This window comes from Epinephelus fuscoguttatus, linkage group LG13 (genome assembly GCF_011397635.1).
Source record: "Epinephelus fuscoguttatus linkage group LG13, E.fuscoguttatus.final_Chr_v1".
In the NCBI taxonomy this organism is placed as follows: Eukaryota; Metazoa; Chordata; class Actinopteri; order Perciformes; family Serranidae; genus Epinephelus; species Epinephelus fuscoguttatus.
In genome coordinates, this window is record NC_064764.1 from 25,485,322 (window position 1) to 25,509,553 (window position 24,232).

Below are 24,232 nucleotides of genomic sequence, written 5' to 3' on the forward strand. Positions count from 1 at the left end.
ATTTATTATCGCACATCCATAAAGTTGAGGTACCCACAAGAGACAGATGATTAAAAAATGCCAGCTGATATCAAAGAAGCAGAGGCCAAGACAACCTGAGCTTTCAGTCCCTGGTACGGGTCAAGCTCTGCAACATTTGCTCCTACACTTCAGCTCAAAAGCATCTTTTCTAAGCCTGACTCCTACATGCGGTTTTCTTTCAAACATCACAACTCCAGGCTTTCTGTTAAAGATATTAGAGTTTTGACCCTTAGTAAACTCTACCACAAGCCCACGAGAACACATCCGCACAAGCCAGCCCCTCCTCCCTCTGGTTTCCGGCATCCTGCTGATTGACAGTTGGTGGCAGTAACACGCCACAAAAAATAAAGCGCACTGGCTGTGAAGGCACTGAAGAAAGAGACTGCGAGCAAGTAAACATGGATGTAAACAACGCAGGATTTGAACTAAAGACAAAGATAGATTTTGCAGATTTTGATTGCTGAAATGAATGATAATAGTGATCAGTAACTATTTCAATGTACCTGTGAGTTTTGTTTTAAGACAGACTTGAAAATATCTGGAACTGTAATTAAAAACAATGCGTAATGACTGATTTTTCAAACACCACGCTACTTTAAGTGTCACATCACTTTTCTGTTGACAGTACTTGAAAAAATACCTCTATTTGAACTGCTTCTTTGAGTCACAAGACTAACACAATTCTTTCCTGGCTCGTGACACGTGGCGTTTTTGTTTCCATTGGACTGGCCTTGTGACAGATGTTACTTCCATCCACATGGTCCCAACTGAGTTATGAGCCTGTAGCATGTACTATTTTGTGGTTGCTGTGGATGTAGATTTTGTTCAGTGAATAAACATACCCTAGGGCAAGGCACAATCCTGAATCGCTGAAGTATTGTAATGCAGACTAGGTATTACGGATGGTATGTGTAGAGTACACACTGTGAGTGTAGAAATACTTGAGACAATTGTAATGTTTATCTATCTTTAATTCGAGTGCACAGGAAAGGCAAACGGCAAGCTTAAAGATGATGTAACAGCAAACAATGAAAAGGTTACAAAAACACCATCAGCATGGGAACTACAGCAGTGAACTACAGTCAAACTCCTAAATATAACTTAAATACAGAATAAAACAAAATACTAAACATCATGGCATAATAAAGCAAATGCAAAAAATAAATACACACTGCAGCACATAATTAATGATTTAAAGTTTTAAGATTAAAAGTAGAAAGACGCTGCCGCTCTAAAAGAAAAACCCATCTATTACGTCTATTTGATTCCATTACAGTTTATGAAATGAAACTCAGCCGCATTTCTGTCACTACGGAAATATATTGGATGTAAATAATGTCGCTATACATAAGCTGCTAATTGTTAAATGTTGTAACTACTTAATTTTTATGACGGATTAAACAAGTACTCCACTGGTTTAGTGTCAGACTCACAATGCAGCAGAATCAGAGACACAAGCTGTATTTAAAATCACACACTAACATACTACTCATATTAAGTATGATGATTTTATGTCTGAAAGAAATGCCCAGATCTATGCTACATTAGTAGTAATATGAGACATGAACTTACTGATTAATTACCCAACAATGCATGAAGACTTCTCAGACTACATGTGCACAATGGCTGGCAACAGCAAAGATAATGAGGCATGCTAAAAGCTGTTAATATGTCACTTTATTAACGGTCCAGTGTGTAAGATTTAGGGGGATATACTGCCAGAAACACAATATGATATAAAGAGTATGTTTTTAATAGTGTATAATCACCTGAAACTGAGAATCTCTGTGTTTTCGTTACTTTAAAATAAGTCATTTGTATCAACAAACAGGGTTTGAAATATTATTCTACAGTAGCCCAGAATGAAAAAATCAACACACTGGCTCTTTTACATGCTTGGCCCATGGGAGGTGTTTCATCTGGTTGCAATCTCCATACTCACCACTAGATGCCACTAAACCCTACACACTAGACCTTTAAGTTTTAATATCTTTTCAGGCAAGAAAGTAACTGCTTTATGCAAATAAAAATAATAATGAAAATAATACATTAAAAAAATAATAACGTTTGTAAGTTTGCTGCAATGTTTTGAAAAATGTGAGCAGTGGCTGGGTCCAACCTGCTGTCTGTCATAATTCGTAATTACATCTTGTGTCGCGAACGTGTCAAGTTTGTAAAAAACAAACTTGTTATTTTTAGGGCTGTAGTCAACCAAAGACAAAAATTTTGTCGACTAAAGTCGTACATAATCTTCAACTAATCAATTAGTTGTGGGGGAAAAAAATCTACTCATTTTTTACACTTTTGCAGTGGTGTGTCTGTGTCACTCTGCAGTTACACCTCCAAAACACTAGTCGGCGGTGGAGGACTGTGTTAAGTGCTGTAAAGTTTAGTTGTTTCAAAACACACATTAAATATGGCTTAAAAGAGACAATTTCAAACACAAGTACACAAATTGGCTTCACTATAAATCGCAGAATTGACAGACAAACACTTGTCTTTATCTGGACACATTTCCCCAACCAATACAACATGCTAACGTTATTAGCACAAGTCTATGGCGTTTTACATTGTCTAAATTAGCGTCTAGTGATCTTTTCCTCTTCTCATATAAAACCAGGGACAAGAGAAATATGTAACAAAGGTAATGTTACAAAATTTGTCTCCATTACAACTCACAAGATTCACCGACAAAACAACTGTCCTATACTAAACACGTTTTCCAAGCAAATACAACATGCTAAAGTTATTAGCGCCAGCCTATGGCATTTTACATTGTGTAAATTAGCCTAGCGACGAGCAGAGATTTCCTCTGCTCATATGTAGCCAGAATAAATCCCAAGGTATATTTCCCTGAAGGATAAATCACACACACGACTTAAAATGCTATTTTAGTGGAGGCTTTACTGTCTTCACAATTTATTGTTTCCTATCTGTGAAATACAAGTAAATACAAGCTTCGTTTCCACTGAGGGAAATGGTGTCAGTATACAGAAACTGACTCACCGCAACGCTGAGCATACGGTGGGCGAGTTCAACTTTCTGTCAACAATGGGTGTGTTTTGAACCCCCCCCCCCACAGGAAATAATGGGTTAGTCCTGGAAAGCTATTGATGTAGCACTTTTCCCCTTGTGAAAGTAACACGGCGATTAATTGACCAATGAGAATTTGGTCAGACGAGAGCATATCGACCAAATAATCGACTAGTCGACCAGGAGACTACAGCCCTAGTTATTTCGAAGTACAGTGAATTTCTGGTGCATGGCTCTTGTTTTGAAGTGCCATTTCTTGCTGTACAGTGAATGACTAATGGACAGCCACATGACAGAGACAGCAAACTAGCTCGACGACATGGCCAAACACAACTATGCTGAATATATTAAACTGTGTGGACCTTGCCAAGTTGGGAACCACTGCGTTTACTTAGTGTGAACAGTCTGTCAGTAATGAAATACTTAAATGTTCATTTAGTAGGCAGCATGCAATAGATGAGCATAATGAGCATGTAGTAGGCTGTATATTAGTATGAAATTCCAAACACAGCCATCGTCTTTTTATTCCACTCATTCTTCTAACTTACTTTACTTGTGCCTTGCATCTACATCACCCACGGCACAACTTGAGTGTTGACATAATTTTGGTTGAAGATTTGGGTGTGTTATGATGACAGCAGCTGACGTAGCTTTGAGCCGATTGCCTAAAACAGAGATGAGAAGCGGGCTACAGAGGTCTGATAAGATAAGATCACTTCAGTCTAAATGCACACCACCAGATTCTTTTCATTTTCAAACTTATAGTCTTCAAGCAAAACTGATTTGAGGCAATTTATGAGACTTCACTGAGCTCCCTCAGCAGCCAAATAAAGGCTTTAAAAAACATTTTCACATACAGTATGCAGTAGCACTCCCTTATACACCTGTTAACAGAATTTGCTGTGTAAAACTGGTGACGTTCCCTTCATATATCATTAGATTGTTTTCAAATTTGTTTAATTTAAAAATATATATATATATATATATTTGGCACATTTTAGTATTTTAGTATTATACTGCATCTTTGTATGAAGGAGTTCTTATAAATTTGGCATCATAGATTATTTTTCACTTTTTGATTTCATTTTTTCCACTTTATAAAGCATTTTGATTTGCTTTTGGTTTTTAAAATGTGCCTTATTACTAAAGTGGCCTTTGATTAGGTACAATCAAATCAACAATCAATTGGCACGCAAGTTTCAATTTCAGTAGACAAAACAGCACTGCATTATCTTGTTTGTTTGTTTATTCATCAAGATAAACATATTCCATGATAACTTTGGACAACATGAAAAAAATAGCTGTGTGATGTTATTTGGATGTGTGGTTGTGACTCTGCTACAGTAGCTGTCTGGCAGTAAATGCTTGTTAAAGAGAGAGGACATTTAAGGCACATTCAGTTTATTGCTTTAAAGATTGCCTGAAGAGCCTTGACCACAAATAGCACTATACGTTGCAACATTTTAATGAAGTAAATTGTGGAAAAGGATATCTACATTAGAGAGTGTAACAGTAACAACTAAAATAGAGGAGTGTGATGTGTCTCCTGAGAGACTGAGGTGTTTATTGTCTTGCCATGTTGCCTTGATTAAAGAGGACTACTCCAAGAGATCACTAATCTACTTACTATGCACTACCCAGAATGACTGGGGGATACTAAACCAAAATTTCAGGTTTACAATAAAAAAGATCTTCATACAAGTGTAACTAAAGTCAAGAAGAGTGAATTTGACTACATATGACTGAAACTCTAGGAATGCTGGTTTGGTCAGGAAGATAAAACCCATGTCTCTACATAACATATCATGCATTAGTGCTGTTACCGCTAGGTTTAGGAAAAGAATCACGAATGGGTGTTAACACAGCACACACTTAACATAAAGTTACGTAGGTTGGGTTTAGCAACGTAAACCGAAGTAAACAGAAGTTAGGTTTAGGACAATGTTACGTTACGCATTTAATGTAATGCTATGTAGGTCAGGTTGGGTACCGAACTTTATACTTTTAATGGGACTGACTGAATTAAGTTGATACTACAAAGTACAGATTTGTGTTAATCACTTGGTGCCAATTTCCAGTACCTACCAGCGCTCCTGCATGAGAACACTGGGTTCAGACAGGAGGCAGAAGCACCTCAAAACTGATAAGCTGACAGCACAACTCTGTGGCTAGTCTCGCCACCAGACAATCAGAGATCTCCGCCTTCTAATAGTCTGGGGACACTCCTTTCTAAAGTGTGCTTAACACACCAGAGAAAACGGCCGGCAACAAAGCAACGCATTTGCATTTTTGAAAAAGCCCTCCCAGAAATGTGCGCTCCCCCTTTTCTCGTCCGCAAGGACACACAGAGAGCTTGAAAATGGATGCTGAGAGATTTAACTCCGTTTTATCAAACGTGTGCTCAGTCCACATGATTGTGGAAATGAAGCACTTACAGCAACTGTCACAGTCCCTGTCTCTCATTCCCCTCCTGTCACTCTGCTGCAGTGATTTTCAACTCTCCCTCCCTCTGCTCCACTCTACCTGCCAGCCACGCCCACCTTATCAGCCCAACTCTGCTCACCTGCCTACACAGCTGCAGCTCATCATAATCAGCCCTGCATATAAGCCTCTCCAGCACTCTCACTCGTTGCCAGATTGTTCTTCCGCATCATGCGAGACTTTCCAGCGTTCATCTCCTGTCTGATCTCTCAGTGCCGACTCTGCCTCTTCCCGACCTGCTCTCCTTGTCTGCCTCCTGGTAAACTCACCTGCCTTCTGTCCCTGACCTCGTGCTCTGCCTCAGCGTTTCTGGTACCTGACTGCTCGGCTGGTAACGACTCCTCCGCCTGGCCTTGTCTATCCTCCTGCCTGCTCCCCATCGGTGCCTCTGCCTTCGTGGACTGCTCATCTGGCTACGAACTTTATTCTGTGTTTATTCTATCTGCTCCGTACCTTGTTTGCTGTGGTGAAAATAAAGGTCATTACCAACTGTTCCTGAGCGCCTGTGTACTGCATTTGGGTCCATACCACACCCGTTTCAGCAACTTTGTTTAAAACTTTTAACGCAGTTGGACTATGTTTACGAGCACAAGAGTTCAGTGAGCCACCGAAGGACCGCCCTGCAGAATTACTATTGGTTCTGCAACGTAGGAAGTTTTTTTTAAACTCTGAAATTGTATCCACCCATCTAAACACAAAATCAGGGAGACATCAGTCTTTAATTAAGCAAAGCATCTAAAGACTGACTTGTGAGTCTACTCTGTGGCCAGCTTCCCGGGTTTGGGGCACTTTGCAGCACAGACGACACAGCTCTGCAGAGCTAATGGGTTCAAAAAAGGGGGCATAAAGTTCCCCACAGCCAGCTGCTCCATCGGTTGCCCAGCAAGCCAAAACTTGGTTTCACACGGGACATGAACACTGGCTTCCTGGGGGAAAGGTGTGTTTGTTTGACCCATCCACCATCCCAACCTACCTCCTGACAGGGACTCTTTATACAACTTCATTTTATACTTCTGTTAATGCATTCATCACGTGATTGTGATTACACGGGTTATGTACAAAATCTGGTCTAAATATCCCCTACCCCCCAAATGTTTCCTCCAGTGCTATTAATTGTCTTGACAGCAATTAGATTGATTGGCAAATTAAAAATACCTCTTTAGCAGCATGGCTTCAGGAATTGCAATAAGGGTCAGTAGATAACTTTATACGTTGTGTTTTCTGGTCATTTAAAATTTCAGCAGGCTGTAACACAGCAAACATGGTAAGCATAATGTCCAGTGTTTATCATTGTGATAATGATCTTGTTAGTATACTGAAATTAGCATTAAATACAGGCTCACAGTGCTGCTAACACAAAATGCTTAGGTCTAACACACTTATACTGAGGTAAGAGTGAGGCATGGTTCAACAGGCAAACGCTCGCTGTGGACCCGGATGTTTGTTTCTTTCTGAAATAGTCAGCAAAGTTGAGATACAAGAACAAGTGAGGCTAACAGGAGTGTATGGCACATTTTGAAGACAGAGATGCGTATGTAACTTTTTACATTACAGAATTAAACATTTGAAACACAGACCTTCATTCTGACTTTGAACACGACATTGAAACACTGGCTTTGAGTTCAGTCTGTTTTTGATGTGTTTACCCATAACTGTAAATCTCTGAACACAACAGATGGAAACTGATGTGGACTAAAGATAAAAGAAAGCTCTGCTGCCATTTGTTATTACAAAAGATAACAATTAAAACAAAACAAAAAACATGTGATAACTGATAACGCGCAAACACAGCTGTAGAAGGAATTCTAAAATAGAGCATAATATATTTTGGTATTTTTACTTTGTATGACAGCATGCAGTAGATAGTGGCAGAATACTCCAGTTATAATGCTCCAGGATTTAGCAGCTCATAGAAGTGACAGATAGATAGTGTATGTTCCATGTAATTGTACCTTCAGACAAATATATTGGCATTGAATTTGAAAAAGGAGTTTTTTGAGTTAAGTGCTGGAATAAATAAATCATTTGGGGGCTTGGCAAAGTAACATATGTGCTTCTGTAACTACTCAACATTCTTTTTTTTTTTTGCATACGTGTATAGTATCAGTGCAATGTTACACAGACTAATGCGTGTCCTCTTCAGTGGCTCTCAGGCTTTCTTACATTCTTACGTGCATGCAAACAAGCTTCATAAATGCTCCATTATTATCAGCCGTTCTTGTTGTTGGTGTTGGTGTTGGTGTGGGCTACAGAGGGGAAGTATCATGACTGTTAGAGCTGTTAATGATAAAGCAACTGCCAACGGTTGCTGCCACATTCTACATAGATAACACCATAGATAAAAGTCTGTTAACTACACTTCTACTTTCAATCCAGTTTTTGAAATGCTCCCATGTATGCTTGAAAGCTCTACTTACTGTTTGTAATACTTGATGCTGAATAACACTTCATAGATTAGTTGACAAAAGACATACATATTATTGTGTAGCAGGGGTGGACCGGGATAAACAGTTGGCCCTGGCACTGGCTCTGGCATTTTAGCTCAGACCAGCCCACCTCAGCCAAATATAAGTCTTATATATAACATGAGGGGACATATGTGAAAGAGGGATTCTGGGGCTCTCTTTTGAGCGTCGGACACTTCATTTCCCGCATCCCTGCACTTCATTGCCTGCAATGAGCAGCCAGCATGTTGGTTAAAGGGTGTGAAAAGTCCAGGACCCCGTTTCCCAGTTTCGACATACTTTAGCATTCTACGAGGGTCTCTAAGATATACCTTAGCTTAGGAACTTCCTTTCCCAAACTGTCCCTTAGTGGGTGCTTGTAAGGAGAGCTGCTAAGGTACTTCATGAGTTAGAGCTGGCCTTCACCACAGTGCTGGAAGTGTATTATCTCATATGAAGGTAAATTAATGACATAATATAAAAAGTATTGCCATAATAATTTTACCTCCATCAAATATTGTATCATAAATGAGGCTATGCCTTCTACAGAACATCTGCTCATCTATTTGAAGCCTAGTCCACACACAAAATGACTTACATGCGCATCGCGTTATAAACAAGGAGACTAATGCTGAAGCAGAGAAATGTGATTGCTGCTCACTGATAATGCATTTGTTATTGAAATATTCATAACAGCATATGTGTTTGTTTTTTCCATCACTGCAGACCCCCCTTCTTAAGATATACTGTACCTTTCAGAAGATATATCTTAACTAAGGAGACTCTGGGAAACAGCCCGTAAGCTTAAGGGAGACCTTAAGATACAACTTACGATGCACATAGCGCTACTAAGGCTCTGGGAAACGGGGCCAAGGTTAATAGTAATTTTAGATTTTTAGAGATTAAAAATGTAATTAGGGACAGCCCAGTATTGATGAAGAAAATATATCAATGGGCCTGACTACTTGTATTATTGGCTGGTCAAAGAAAAGAAAAAAAAGTGTGTCATTGTGTCAGCCCCAAGGAATGTTGGTCCATCAGGAAACTGCCTTGTATGCTAGATGGCTGTTGCTAGCACCTGGACACTGCATCTATTCACTAACCCGCTGAGTCAGAATGACACATTTGAGCACTTAATCCTGTAAACCAGCTACAGCACGGTTGTCTTCCATCTTGTTGCTTACTGGGATGGCGTGGGGTGAGATCCCTAAGGCAAATAATTCAAAACATTTTATTAAAGTCAAGCACTTAATTTCAAGGTCTGCTAAACGAACATTTAAAGAAGACATTTTACTAGAAAACAGCTGCAATACCGTAACAATTAAGAAAGCTGTTGTACTTTATATTGTTACAAAAAAGGCACACAGATTTGACCATGAGGGTAATAAAAAACAGCCAGAATGCACTGCGGCAAGTCAAATATTATACATCTTACTTCTTGTGCTGCTTGTTGTTCCCCTGCGTCTAATGGTACTGCCTGAGTAGGTTCATCTGAGTCTGTTGGGACCTGCTGCCTCTGTCTAGGTATCCACTCTACCATCCTGGTTAACGCACTAACCATCAAAACATAACAAGAGATTAATATAGTGTATAGTATGTTTATATACTTATCAGAAGTACTGTATATGAGTGAGTGTAGTACCTTGGAAATGTACTATATTTATAATAGTACCATGCTGCAGCGGCACCAAAGGCAATCAGGATAAGCAGAATAATTAAAATGGTCCAACAAGCAGTGCAGGCTCCTACAGGGAGACAAAACACAGAATACAATAACATCAAATACTGATATACACTGCCAGTACAACAGCCCTGCAATGAATCCCAATTTAAAGCTTAACCTAAGTCTGTTTTGACTGAGCGGTGTCTCAGCTCCTTAAGCAGTCAAACCAGATTTCATGAATCTAGGAGCTCTGGGTTTTAATAAGTGGGGGAAACTGGAGAGGAAAAAATACCTGGATTAAGTTACAACAGGTCAGTTGATGGACTGGTTGAGTTTCAGTGTGCATCTTGGCCATCATTCACTTACTGATAATGGAGTCAGATTCTTTAAAGATCACAGTGTGCATATTCGAATGTATTTTTTAAATGCTTACAAATTTGTCCAAAGTTTTTCTATCAACAACATGAGACACACACGCAGGCTACTCTGGTTGTTCCATTGTCCGCTATATCCACTACTGGGGTTAGTAACTGCAAAGAACTTAAACTGTTACTCATTGGTAACTTTGGATAGCTACCAATAGCTACCAGGGAAAACAAAAGCGCTTCCCTTTGTGCTTGGTTCCTTTGTGCTTACTTCCTTTGTGGCATAAATCGAGCCTTCATTTTCCTGGGAAATTGCACCTGGTGGCAGATAGAATTGAATACTGAAAGTGATGCCCCTCTCCTTGCAGTGGGCCACCATGGGTTCTTGTTTCAGAAAAAAAATATGTATGTTAGTCAATGGGGAGAGACTAGTAATTTTATTTTATCCTGTTTGAACTGCGTCATGAATTACACATGATGTTCATCAATTTCAAAAGATCATTTTGCAAGTCAAGAAAGTCACACTTCGTAAAACTGTTGAAGTATAAGACTAAAAAAATGGAATTAGAGTGACTGCCTAAGTCGTGTGGGTGATGTCATAACTGTCCCTCTTGCTAAGACATGTACAGCTGCAGACACATTACGTTTGAAGTGTGCATGTCACTCACCTTCAAACCGCACCCACCACTAATACACGATAAACCAACCAACATGATGGTTATCTGAACCCTGCTACAACACAAAGTTGTAATGAACAAATATGAGGCCAAGAGTGGCAATAATCTACTTTATAACAAATGATAAATGCAGCCGTGATTCACCTTATAAGAAAACAATGCAACCCTTCCCATTACCATTACCCTAGTCTCGCTCACCAGACTGGCTGGGCCGACCCTCACTTTAAGATTGGAGAAAAAAAAAACGCCCTGGCTGCTTGTATTTCTTTCAACCAATCACAATCGTTCTGGGCGGTGCCACAGCAACGGTGCGCTTGCAAAAATATTGCCGGGGGAAACAGGCTTTGGTTTAACACGCCCACAAGAGGGAGAAATATAAATAATAAAATAAAATAGGAAAACCTGTCTCCCTCTTTTATTTTATTTTCAGCGTTTAATCAAGGCGGAGGCTGGCGGCTGGAGGTCCGAGGCTTCCAGCAAGGGGAGAGGTAGAAACAAACAGCCAACGTGTGTATGTGTTCTGTTCAGGTGTTGTTACGTAAATAACAGTCCCCAAGCAATAAACAGGACAGACAATAGGATTTTATTTATTTTTACACTACATTTTCACTGAAAGCTGACCAAATCCGACCCAAGCCCGAATACAATCTATACATTTTTGACCGAACCCGGCCCGACCTGTCGGGACCCATCGGGCTCGGATCGGGTAGCCACACTCTAGTGTGTGTATGTGTCCCCTATCTATAGGGGCATATCTGAATTTCTGTCTTTGAGAGATATTATTTTGTAATATAACTGAATATTCTATCCATACATATAAACTTTAAATATATTAAAATTATAAGGCATCTTTGAGTAAACTGCGAGTATCATTTAAGTAGGCTATCTCATGGCCGGGCCGAGTGTCCTCTTTTTTGGAAATAAAAATATGGTCACCGTAGCTAAATGCTAACATAGCATTTTCATCAGGGCTTATGTTTCCAGGGGAACAAAGGGGGCTGATTGTGGACTGATGTGTAGATTATGGTGGGTTAGTCATGTAGCTCATGAGCGGGTTAAGTAGCCTACAGCTGCAGCTACCTCCTAGCTCACTGAAGCTACAATGCTTGTGCTTTTAGTACTGGGATATATTCACAGAGGCAATGGGTCTCGCTCATTCTTTCACTTCATGGGATAAAACATGTCAGGTAAGATGAAGATTTACACAACACTAAACAAAAGTGGCACAGTGGTGGTTAGCATGGTCGCCTCAAAGCAAGATTGTTCCCGGTTTCAATCCAGGGTGGGAGATCTGAACCCTGGGGTGGGCAAGCCCTTCTGTGTGGAGTTTGCATGTTCTCCACATGTCAGCACGGGTTTTCTTCGGGTGCTTTGGCCAGGTAAATTGGTGACTCTAAATTGGCTGTAGGTGTGAATGTGAGCATGAATGGTTTAAAAATCTAGAACTGAATTTAAAATCCTTCTCCTAACTTATAAAGCTCTAAATGGTCAAGCTCCGTCGTATCTTAGAGAGCTCATAGTGCCATATTATCCCACCAGAACACTGCCCTCTGAGAATGCAGGGTTACTCGTGGTCCCTAAAGTCTCCCAAAGTAGATCAGGAGCCAGAGCCTTCAGCTACCAGGCTCCTCTCATGTGGAATCATCTTCCTGTTTTGGTCCGGGAGGCAGACACTGTCTCCTAATTTAAGACTAGACTTAAGACTTTCCTCTTTGATAAAGCTTATAGTTAGGACTGGCTCAGGCTTGCCTTGTACCAGCCCTGAGTTAGGCTGTCTTAGGCCTAGTCTGCCAGGGGACCTCCTATAATACACTGCGCCTTCTCTCCTTCTCTCTTTCTGCTTTGCTAACACTCATGTCCTGTTACTGCATCTTGCTAACCCGGCTTCTTCTCCGGAGCTTTTGTGCTCCACTGTCTAGCAGGTTAACTTATATCACAGCAGTGCCTGGATGGTGTGACATGTGTGGTTGTGCTGCTGCCATGGTCCTGCCTGATGCCTTCTGCTACTGCTATCATTAGTCATACTTCTACTGTTAATATACAAATATGATTATTATTGTCACATACATATACTATCATATATTAACATATACCTACAACATACTGTACCACAATAGCCTTAATTATTATTATATTATTTGTTAAATTAATGTTGTAAGCTACTGTCATTACATTCTCTGTCTCTCTCTTTATGTATCATTTTGTCATATGGATCCCTGTAAATTTATTATGTTGATCTGTTCTGTACGACATCTATTGCACGTCTGTCCGACCTGGAAGAGGGATCCCTCCTCAGTTGCTCTTCCTGAGGTTTCTACCATTTTGTTTCCTCGTTAAAGGGTTTTTTTTGGGGGGAGTTCTTCCTTATCCACTGCAAGGGTCCTAAGGACGGAGGGATGTCGTATGCTGTAAAGCCCTCTGAGGCGAATTGTGATTTGTGATACTGGGCTTTATAAATAAAATTGAAATTGAATTGAGCTGTCTGTCTCTGTGTGTTGTGTGTGGTACACCGTCTGTCGCCCAATGTCAGCTGGGATAGGGTCCAGCCAACCTGCGACACTAACAGGATAAGCCGTTACGGAAATGACTGAACAAAACTAAACTGTACCATGACAAATTGATGACAAACTGAGACTTTCTTGACTCAAAAAATTATGTTTTAAATTGACAAACATCATATGTGTAATTCATAGGAAAATTCAAAGCAATCGAAAAATGATTTGTCTCTCACCATTGACTTCTGTACATATTTTTTCCCAAAATTAGTACCCATGGGGGTCACTGGAAGGGGAGGGACTCCACCAGTGGTGATGCAGATGGTGTCATTATTCAATTGAAGTTATTGTTTTTTATTATTGTTTTTATTTTTTATTAACATTTACTTTATAATGAGAAGTTGAAGCAAAAAATAAGTCTATTTACACTTTGATGTGCAATAATCACCATTTTCCTTGTCATCTTCTTCACTTAATAACTACAAATGTAGACTTAAATAATTTCTCATACATACATACATACACATACATTTTTTCATTTAAACACATTTTGTAAGCAATGGCTCAGTTCCATGAAGTTTCTCAGAAAGCCTTGACAGTGAGATAACAGGCACAATTCCAGGACCTTGAACCAGACCGCCTAAATGGATTTCATACCATTTCAACATTCTCAATTACACCAGGGCAGAGAAGCTTTTCCTGCTACGACAAGCCAAAATACCTGCTTTGAAAGAAATCTCTCAACGTCATTTAGTCATGAAGGCAGGCCTCCTGTGTTTGTGTTTTCCTTCTTTTGTCTTAAATGCTATACTAACATGTACTGTTTTTCTGTTTCATAGCATTTAGTTTCATATTGCACAATGCAGTCAAACACCAAAGAACTACGCCACTACTGACTGTTATTGATATTTTTTCTTGTCCTGACAGGTCCTGAGTTACTTAAGAAACAGACAAATGAAATGACCATGACAGAAAGCACTGCACAAGAAAAGACATGCTGCAAATTTTTGAGCAGTAGTTTTCATAGACTTTGTAATTTGTTTGTAATCCGTTATCCTCCTCTTGTCTGGGTTACGGTAGCAACAGGCCGCAGCAGCTGGGTCAGCTCCTAAGCCCAACCCAGAGCATTCCAAGGCTAAGTGGGATATCCAGTCTCCAGTGTGTCCCGAGTTGATCTTTCCATTAGGGAGGAACCCAGGAGGAATGTTGCTACAAAAGTGCTCCAGGCCTTGATGTCCAAACTTCCTTGTATGAGTCCATAGCTTTAACTTGTTACAGAAATTCAACTGTTGCCATCTTTTTCTTTTTAAATTACGAGACACAAAAGGAATAACAGAATCAAAGAGCATCCACAACAGACTCAAATACAAAAACACAGAGCATAAACACATGCAAAAACACCGCCACATTTGAGAAGAACCCACAACTAAATCAAACCTACCCTTACCCGAATTGACATGCACATAGAGGTGACTGTGCTCACTGCCATAAGGGTTTGATGCTTCACACTGGTAGAGGCCATTCAGGTTGGAGGTCATGCTTAGAAGCTGCAGTGTTGCGCCTTCTACTTTGACAGCAGACTGAGGCATCGGCTGGCTGATTCTGAAACAGACAAACAAGGCTAGGCCAGAGATATTGGATGAAGCGAGATACCCAACTCAGCTCACTTCCTGATTCAGTGACGTCAGCGCCACGCCCCCGTAGGAGACTTGCGGCAGCTCTGAATGTATTGTCGTCAATGAGGAAAATGAACGTGATCACAATTTATGGTCAATTCTTTCGCCCTGTAGTCACTAAAGTAAATATTGGGTTCATTTTCCACAAGCCACACATCTTACCAACATTCTGACACTAAAGCTGCATTTTTCATCCGCACAGATCAAGAGAAAGTTAACTTTGTTTGAGCCCTGTCCGTCTCAGAAAACAAGTTCTCGCGAGATCTCGTGATCTTGATAAACAAGCGGTAAAATCACAGTTAGCTTACAAACAGTTATTTACCACTACTAATAAATAAAAAATGCCCAAGCTTTGTGCAACAATAGGCTGCAATAATAGGAAGAATGTATTTTCATTCCACCTGCTTCTCGATCCGCATACACAGACATCCTCAGAGCCTCTGTTCAACACGGTGGTGGGGAGAGGGGGGTTGAGGGAGAACAGGCTCTGATTGGAGGGAGAGCTAACCACGCCCACTTAGGAGACAGGAAGAGTAACGTTTTCTTAACATTGGATAAGCCCACAGTTGGGTATCTCCCTTCATCCAATATCTCTGGCTAAGCATGAAATAGACAGTTAAATAAAGACAGTAATAGGCCAGAAAAATGTTGCAAACTGTAAAGAGTTGTGCCAAAACTAATTCTCTTGAAAGATAGGCTTGTTGCTTTTATGCCTCTGACCTTGTTGTGTTGCTTCACTTAACCAAGATCTGCATACCAGCACCTCTAAAGCTCACCAGATAACATGTTATATCTCTGTCTCTGGTTACTCTGACCTGTGGTAAGCGTGTTGGAGTAATTTCCAGAGCTTCTGTGTTAGTCACTGATAGCGTCTTTGTGCTTAGCCAGCTCAAACCAGTTAATTTTTGGATATTCCTCATTTCAGCACTCATAGCTTCCTTCTTCTTTTGGCAACTGTGACTTGTGATAAAGAGCTTTATAAATAAAATTGAACAAATATTGAATATCCTTGTTTAATCTGTACAACAACTGAAGAGAAAGACGACATTTTGCAACTTTACATGGGGTTATGAGCTGGCTTATTTCTTGGCAGGGAGCAGTAGCCTGGTAAGGCCACCCTAATAACGTGGGTTCAACATTCTGTTCCACTCTCTGCATCAGTCTGGACTTGCTGTCGTCCCAAATACTTTCAGTGGACGGGAGTACTCGCCTTGACAGACAAACACCTTAAGTCAATCAGAGTATCAAAACACCTACAGTAAGAACATCTTCATCACCAATACAGCCAGTTGATATACACTGTAAGGACACTACATGGAAAGTATTTGGCCACACCAGTTTATCATTAAATTCAGGTGTTTCAATCGGACCCGTTGCCACAGGTGTATAAAATCAAGCACCTAGCCATGCAGTCTCAAAATGTGATACAAAATGTGTCATTTTGAAGAGCTCAGTGATAGGATGCCATCTTTGCAATAAGATGGTTCGTGAAATTTCGTCCCTGCTGGATATTCCATGGTCAACTGTCAATAATATTATCAGAAAGTTGAAAGCGGAAGACCACATAAAATCCCAGAGCGGGTTCAATGACTGCTAAGGCGCATGGTGCCTAGAAGTCATCAACGCTCTGCTGAAGAATTGCGAGCTTCCACTAGCATTAATGTAAGCATGTAAGTGCAGTGGGAGCTTCATGGAATGAGTTTCCATGGCCAAGCAGCTGCATGCAAGCCTCACAACAAGAAAGAATGTTGTGCCAACTGTGAAGTTTGGTGGAGGAGAGATAATGGTATGGGTCAGTTTTTCCGGCCCTTATCTCCAGTGAGGGGCAACAGTTCAGAGAAGGCCCTTCTCTATTCCAACATGACTGTTCCCCAGTGCACAAAGCAAGGACTATACTAAGACATGGTTTGATGGAGTGGTGTGAAAGAACTTGGCTGCCCCACACAGAGCCCTGACCTCAACCCCATCGAGCACTTTTGGGATGAACTGGAATGGTGATTGCGACCCAGGCTTTCTTGTCCAACATCGGTGCCTTACCTCATAAATCTCTGCATAATGAATGGGCACAAATTCCCACAGAAATACTCCAATGTCATTACAGCCCGCGTTGGTGTAATAGTCAGGCATCCAAATACTTGTATCCATATAGTGTATCAAATCCAGATGGAAGAAAAACAAAACATCTTTTCCTCTGAGAAACTCAGCGAGTGCGTACTCTTGTTCTTATTTAATTGTTGCTATTGAGTCTGCTTCTACTAGCTTCACTTATTGCTGTGTTTACTAACGTCAGAGTTGGCTCTTGCCGCTTCAGCAGCCGCCATTACTGTTCTGCAAGCTGCAGACGGCAACTACTGTACAACGCAGTCCCTGATTGGCTGCTTACGTTGCAGATCCCTGACTGGCCCAGAGTGGAATTTAATCAATTTCTGGAAAGTGTTTAGGGTGGAACTGAGTCCAGACTGACACAAAGAGTTCAAGTCATCAGGCTATGGGAGCAGAGCAAAGCTGACAGTTTCTCCTTGTTTCCCGGTTCCTGCTCAGTCTGTCTAGCTTCCTATTTAATAGACAGTGATGAGAGTGACATTTATGTTCTCGTGTAACTCTGTGCCGGACATTGAAAAAGTGTATTTCTCGAAAACACCAGGCATTACCAGAAAAGGATCTCTGTGTGAAGAGAATAACACAATGAACTGCAGCTAAACTCGTCATCACACATATCATGTAATTTCACTCACTGCATGGTCTATTTATTAGGGACCTCGGCCTGAAAGGGCGAGGACCCTCTTGTTCTTGTAGTGTTTATTATTATTATTATTATTATTATTATTGTTTCTTTCTTTCTTTCAGCGTACGCGACTTTCAACTGGAATTTGACCCCCTAAACATGCTCGAAAACTCACCAAAATTGGCATGCCTGTCAGGACTGGCGAAAAATTTTATAAACTGACGAAATTAATCTGAAAAGTGCCAAAATGGGCTCTCTAGCGCCACCTAGAAACACAAAAATGGCCACTGCAGCCAGTAGGAACGTCGTAGGAAGATCAAACCAAAACAGCCTCGTTCGTCTCATCAAGACCTACAAATCACGCGCTCGCACCCATGACCTAACTCCAACAGGAAGTGAGATATTTCCCTTTCAAAATAAGAGTTTTCCTCAAAAAAAAAAAATTCCTTTAAAAATCAACTAGTCCGACACCGTTTATCATATCGGCTTCAAACTCGCACACCTTATTCTTCAACGTGTCCTTATCAATTATTGTGCGTAACTTTTTCAATCCTCGACTGGTTTGGATGTTATGACGCGTTTCAGGTGATGTGCGCCAAAACCTCCTGAGGATTTGTTGTGCCACCTAGACACACTAAAATGCCCGGTGCGACGGGTAGGAACCACTTAGAAGGACCAAACCAAAACTGTCTCGTTCGTCTCATAAAGACCTACAAATGTCGCGCTGCAACCCCTGACCTAACTCCAACAGGAAGTGAGCTGTCGGTCTTTGAATGTAAGATGGCGTTTTTCACAAATTCTGTCGATCAAAAATTATTTGCTCCTACACCGTTTATCATAACTGCTTCAAACTTGCACAAATTACAGCTCTACCCCTGCTGAACATTACTTGTGAAGGACTTTGTCATAACTTGAACGGTTTGGATTTTAGAAGCATTAGAAGGTGCAGGACACAACTCCTCATGATGATCTCTGGAAGAAAAGATGAGGGCCAACACACTGTAAACTTGTGATTAAGGTGACATTTTTCAGTCCATAGACATACAAGCTTTATATGTTTGCGTTCAGAACAAATTTATCTATCTGGTGATGTTTTCAGATTGAAGATGGGACCCACGGTTTGGCATCTGGAAGCATTTGTTTGAGAAAGTTTCAAGCCATTCTGCTCTGTGTCTGAGCTGCATGCAGTCCTTAATTAGCATAACAAAGGCTTCACTCTGACAGTCTGTGTGTCAGAGTGAAGTGTGTATGTGTGTGGTCACACACACATGAGGTTTTAAATTACTTTAAAAATGACCTTAAAAGTATCAAGCATCAAACACCTTTCTTTTGATGTAATTGACAGAAAAATTAAATGCTGTGTTTTTGATGCATACAACATTATGTATACTTCGTGCAATCTGTAACTTTGTCTGCCACAAACAGGAAGTATGTGAACATGTGAGATATGTCAATATGTCAGCAAACTCTCTCTCTCTCCCTCCCTGTCCCCCCATCTCTCTCTCTCTCTCTCTCTCTCTCTCTCTCTCTCTCTCTCTCTCTCTCTCTCTCTCTCTCTCTCTCTCTCTCAGGCTGTGGCATAACCTGACATATGTTGCTGCTGCTAAGCTGCTGACTCTGTTCTCTCCAAGGATGTGTTGCATTTTAGTTTGATCAGGCAGAGAATCAAAGTCAGTGACTTTATGTTTTATTTTTGAGAGGAAGTCGGCTCTGATGTGTTCATACTTGCTGCAGTGCAACAGGAAGTGTGTCTCTGTCTCCACTTGTCTGTGTGGACAGAGCTCACACAACCTGTCCTCTCTGGGCAGCCAGGTCTGCCTGTGTCTGCCCGTCTCTATGGCCAAGCTGTGGTCACTGAGTCTGTACATGGTCAAAGTCTTCCTCAGTTTCTCATCAGTCACGGTGCTCAGATATTCTGCCGCCGTGTACTGTCTGTTCAGAGCCAAATAACACTGAAGTTTGCTTTGCGTTTTTGTGGTCGATGTCCAATAGTTAATGTAATGTTCTTTTTGTTTCTCTATAATTTGGTGGGTCTAGATTGTGTGAGGGTTGTGCTGAGGTCTTGTGTTGTTAGAGGAGCTGAGCCTCAGGACTAGCTGGCTGAGGGGGCTCTTCTCCATGTTCTCCTCTTGGCATTGCATTTCTCTCTCTCTCTCTCTCTCTCTCTCTCTCTCTGTCTCTCTGTCTCTCTGTCTGTCTGTCTGTCTGTCTGTCTGTCTGTCTGTCTGTCTGTCCTCTTTCTCCCTTCTCTCCCTCTCTGCATGTTGAGAACTCGGCCGTCTATGTCTGTCTGTCTGTGTTTCTCATACTTCTAATGTTATTATACACATATGATTAGTGTCACATATGTATACAATCAGATATTAATTCAACATATTGTACTATAGTTGCCAGAATTATAATTATAATATTATTACTTTTATTAATGTTGTTGTAAGCTACATTATGTGCAATAAACATTTGGGAGCTGCTATGACAGATTGCCAGTCTGATCCTTGTGCACAGTGTTATTAAATCAAATAAATATAAAACGACAGAGGTTTGATTTGAGCTGAGGATGAATTTGTGCAGTGTAATATTTGAACGTTAAGACAAAAAGTGATGCTCAAAGAAATGACTGATCTGCAAAAATTCAGTAACTTAAGACAGTCCTGAGTAACAAAGAAATGTGCAGCAGGTTAACTTCTATCACAGCGGTGCCTGGCTGGTGACATGTGAGGTTGTGTTGCTGCTGTAGTGTGAAATGCCTCATGCTGATTTTGTTATCATTACTTATTAGTCAAACTGAGCTTGAAGTCACCTAATGACATGGTCATTAATTAGCATGACAATGGCTTCACTCTGACAGACACAAGCCTGTGTGTGTGTTTGTGTGTGTGATGTTATTTGAATGTAAGGTGACGTTTTTCACAAATTCTGTTGAACAAAAATTATTTGCTCCTACACCGTTTATCATAACTGCTTCAAACTTGCACAAATTACAGCTCTACCCCTGCTGAACATTACTTGTGAAGGACTTTGTCATAACTTGAACGGTTTGGATTTAAGAAGCGTTAGAAGGTGCAGGACACAACTCCTCATGATGATCTCTGGAAGAAAAGATGAGGGCCAACACATTGTAAACTTGTGATCAAGGTGACATTTTTCAGTCCATAGACATACAAGCTTTATATGTTTGCGTTCAGAACAAATTTATCTATCTGGTGATGCTTTCAGATTGAAGATGGGACCCACGGTTTGGCATCTGGAAGGATTTGTTTGAGAAAGTTTCAAGCCATTCTGCTCTGTGTGTGAGATGCAGCTCTCATCAATTAGCATAACAAAGGCTTCACTCTGACACACTGTCAGAGTGAAGTGTGTGGTCACACAGACATGACAGTATAACATTTACCAAACTCATTCCTAAAACTTTGTCATACATATGTGACAATAATCATATGTGTATAATAACAGTAGAATTATGGCACACACAGACAGACACGGACACACAGAGACACACAGACAGACAGACAGACACCCACACACACTCCACTCCCTTTTATTATACACATATGATTAGTGTCACATATGTATACAATCAGATATTAATTCAACATATTGTACACACACTCCACTCCCTGCCCCCCCCCCCCCCCCCCCCCTCTTTCTCTGTCTCTCTCTCTCCCCCCTCTGTCCTCTTTCTCCCTTTTCTCCCTTTCTGCATGTCTAACTCGGTCGTCTATGTCTGTGTGTGTTATACTTCTACTGTTATTATACACATATGATTATTATCACATATGTATACTATCAGATATTAATTCAACATATTGTACCACAATTGCTAGAATTATAATTTTAATATTATTGCTTTCATTAATGTTGTTGTAAGCTACTGTCATGATCATCTCTCCTGCATCTCTCTCTGTCTCCCCTTCTGTCTCATGGGGTCCTGAGGATAGAGGATGTTGTATGCTGTAAAGCCCTGTGAGGCAAATTGTGATTTGTGATATTGATTGATTGATTGATCGATATTTGTTTCTTGACTCAACAGCATTCAGTGACAGTATTTCAGTTACAGATGTAGTAAATTTAAAGACTCTGCAATGTTGCACCATTGCTCACTCAGAAATATTAACAAATAATTTGCAATATTAGGCTATAGGAATTATGTTCCATCAGTGTGACTAATAACATCATTGATAGAGATTATTAGTCATTGATAGTACGTCTTTGAAGCGTCATAAAGATTTTTAAAATGTAAACAATAAGACCTACATATTATGAGCATTAAACATTTCAGAGCTGATCTGACAGACTGACAGTCTGGTCCTTGTGCACAGTGTTATTAAAACAAATAAATATAAAAACGACAGAGGTTTGATTTGATCATCACACATGTCAAAGTTTCATTAGGTCACATGGCTTATGTCTATAACTTTCAAAATATACGCTCACACCACCTTCATAAGAACCCTTTACAGTTTTTAAAATTGAGTTTGACTTATGATCCTGGCTATTGTGGTACAACATGTGGGAAGTATATATTAATATCTGATAGTATACATATGTGACAATAATCATATGTGTGTAATAACAGGAGAAGTATGGCACACACAGACAGACATGGACACACACACACACACACACACACACACACACACACACACTCCACTCCACTCCACTCCACTCCACTCCACTCCACATCCCCCCCCCTCTCTCTCTCTCAATTCTCAATTCAGTAAGCTTTATTGGAATGACTGTAGATTAACAATATTGCCAAAGACATTAAAATTTACAAATAAAGTACAATAATAAAAGTAAGTCAGAAAACTATAAAAAAAAAGATTAAATATATGATATATAATACAAAATACACCAATCTACAATACAATACACCAATATATAATATAGAAAAAAAATGAATAAAGAAAAATGTAGATTGTGAGTTACAAGGACTGTAAATATAGACAGGTGTGTCGGGTGTTGTGATGGTTGTCCCTCAGGCTGTGGCATAACCTGACATATGTTGCTGCTGCTAAGTCGCTAAGTCTCTCTCTCTCTCTCTCTCTCTCTCTCTCTCTCTCTCTCTCTCTCTGCATGTTGAGAACTCGGCCGTCTATGTCTGTCTGTCTGTGTGTGTCATACTTCTAGTGTTATTATACACATATGATTAGTGTCACATATGTATACAATCAGATTTTAATTCAACATTTGTAGGTCTTAGTATATATTTGTGTCTGTTTGCTGCACTTAGATCCTCAAAGCAGCCAGTACACATCACTCAAGCTTTCACTAGGTCACATGATTTCAAATGAATATGGATGTGTTGTTTGATCATCACACATGTCCAAGTTTCATTAGGTCACATGGCTTGTGTCTACAAGTTTCAAATTATAAGCTCACACCACCTTCATAAGAACCTTGCATTTTTAACCCTCATGGCCCTTATAAAAATCACACCTGTCCCCCTTGAACGGTGTGAACAACAGAAAAATATTAAATATTAACATATTTCTCTACATTTTTTTGCTTAAATCTTTTAAGCAACTTGTTCTCAGATTATGCATATCTAATATTCATTCCTTTTGAGGATTTTCACAATATATTTGCCATTTTATTTACATGAAGTCACTGTTACTTTAATGAAAAAAACATGAATTAAGATTAACTATATAATAAATGTTGGATGGATTTTTTTATTTTATTTATCACAGTCTGTGATATGTGAATGATAAATAACAACACCAATTTTGATGCATTATCATTTTTGGGGGCAGTTTCTATTTTTCAATAAAAATAGACACTGTTCCCCTTCAGGACTTTTTTTGTCTTTGTTGAAAAACAACCATAAAAAAATTATTTTTTTTTTTGATTTTTAACTCCTAGTCAGAGTATACATACCAAATATTCATTGTGGGTGTATATATGAGAGAGAAAGACAGGGAGATATATTATATTATTTATATATATATATATATATATATATATATATATATACATGTAGAGAGAGAGAGAAAGAGAGAGACATGGAGAAAAAAAATAATGTAACCTTAGAGCAACCTGCAGTTCATAATTTGCAAATTTTAGCGACACAATTACACTCACACACACACAGACACACACACACACTCCACTCCCTGTCCCCCCTCTCTCTCTCTCTCTCTGTCTCTCTTTCTCCCCCCTCTCTCCTCTCTCTGCTTGTCACTAACTGCCGTACTGCATGTCAGTAACTCGGCCTCTTCTCCAGAGCCTTTGTGTTCCACTGTCTTGCAGGTTAACTTCTATCACAGCGGTGCCTGGATAGTGTGGTGTGTGTGGTTGTGTTGCTGCTGTGGTGTCAAATGCGTCCTGCTGATTCTGTTATCATTAGTCATTAGTCAAACTGAACTTGAAGTGCCTGTGCTGTCACCTAAGTACGTGGTCATTAATTAGCATAACAATGGCTTCACTCTGACAGACACAGGCCTGTGTGTGTTTGTGTGTGTGTGTTGTTTGATCATCGCACATGTCAAAGTTTCATTAGGTCACATGGCTTAGGTCTGCAACTTGAGCTGGGGGACGCAGCGGGGGGCCGAGGTCCCTCCCAACGCTGCTTGCAGCTTTAATTAGCTTCTCTTTTCTTTCAATCATATGACATGGGAATTTCCACAGCTTATGCAAACATGTCAATTTC

General features: G+C 40.1%; 1 protein-coding gene across 6 annotated transcripts in view; it reads right to left on the bottom strand.

The window, feature by feature from the left end:
* The window catches only part of si:ch211-214p13.3 (nectin-4), a 59,360-nt gene that overhangs the window by 11,206 nt on the left and 23,922 nt on the right, over nucleotides 1-24,232 (bottom strand). For 2 of the 6 annotated variants that reach the window (XM_049594926.1, XM_049594924.1), the window contains exons 5-8: nucleotides 14,621-14,781; nucleotides 9,622-9,724; nucleotides 9,415-9,532; nucleotides 81-9,186 (exon numbers count right to left, since the gene is read on the bottom strand). In XM_049594926.1, the coding sequence (XP_049450883.1) occupies nucleotides 9,160-9,186; nucleotides 9,415-9,532; nucleotides 9,622-9,724; nucleotides 14,621-14,781 (409 nt within the window). In that variant the 3' untranslated portion in view covers nucleotides 81-9,159. Of the gene's footprint in view, nucleotides 1-80; nucleotides 9,187-9,414; nucleotides 9,533-9,621; nucleotides 9,725-13,471; nucleotides 14,482-14,620; nucleotides 14,782-24,232 lie in introns of those variants that run through there. The other 4 variants (XR_007450820.1, XM_049594925.1, XM_049594927.1 and 1 more) reach the window with 4 other exon arrangements.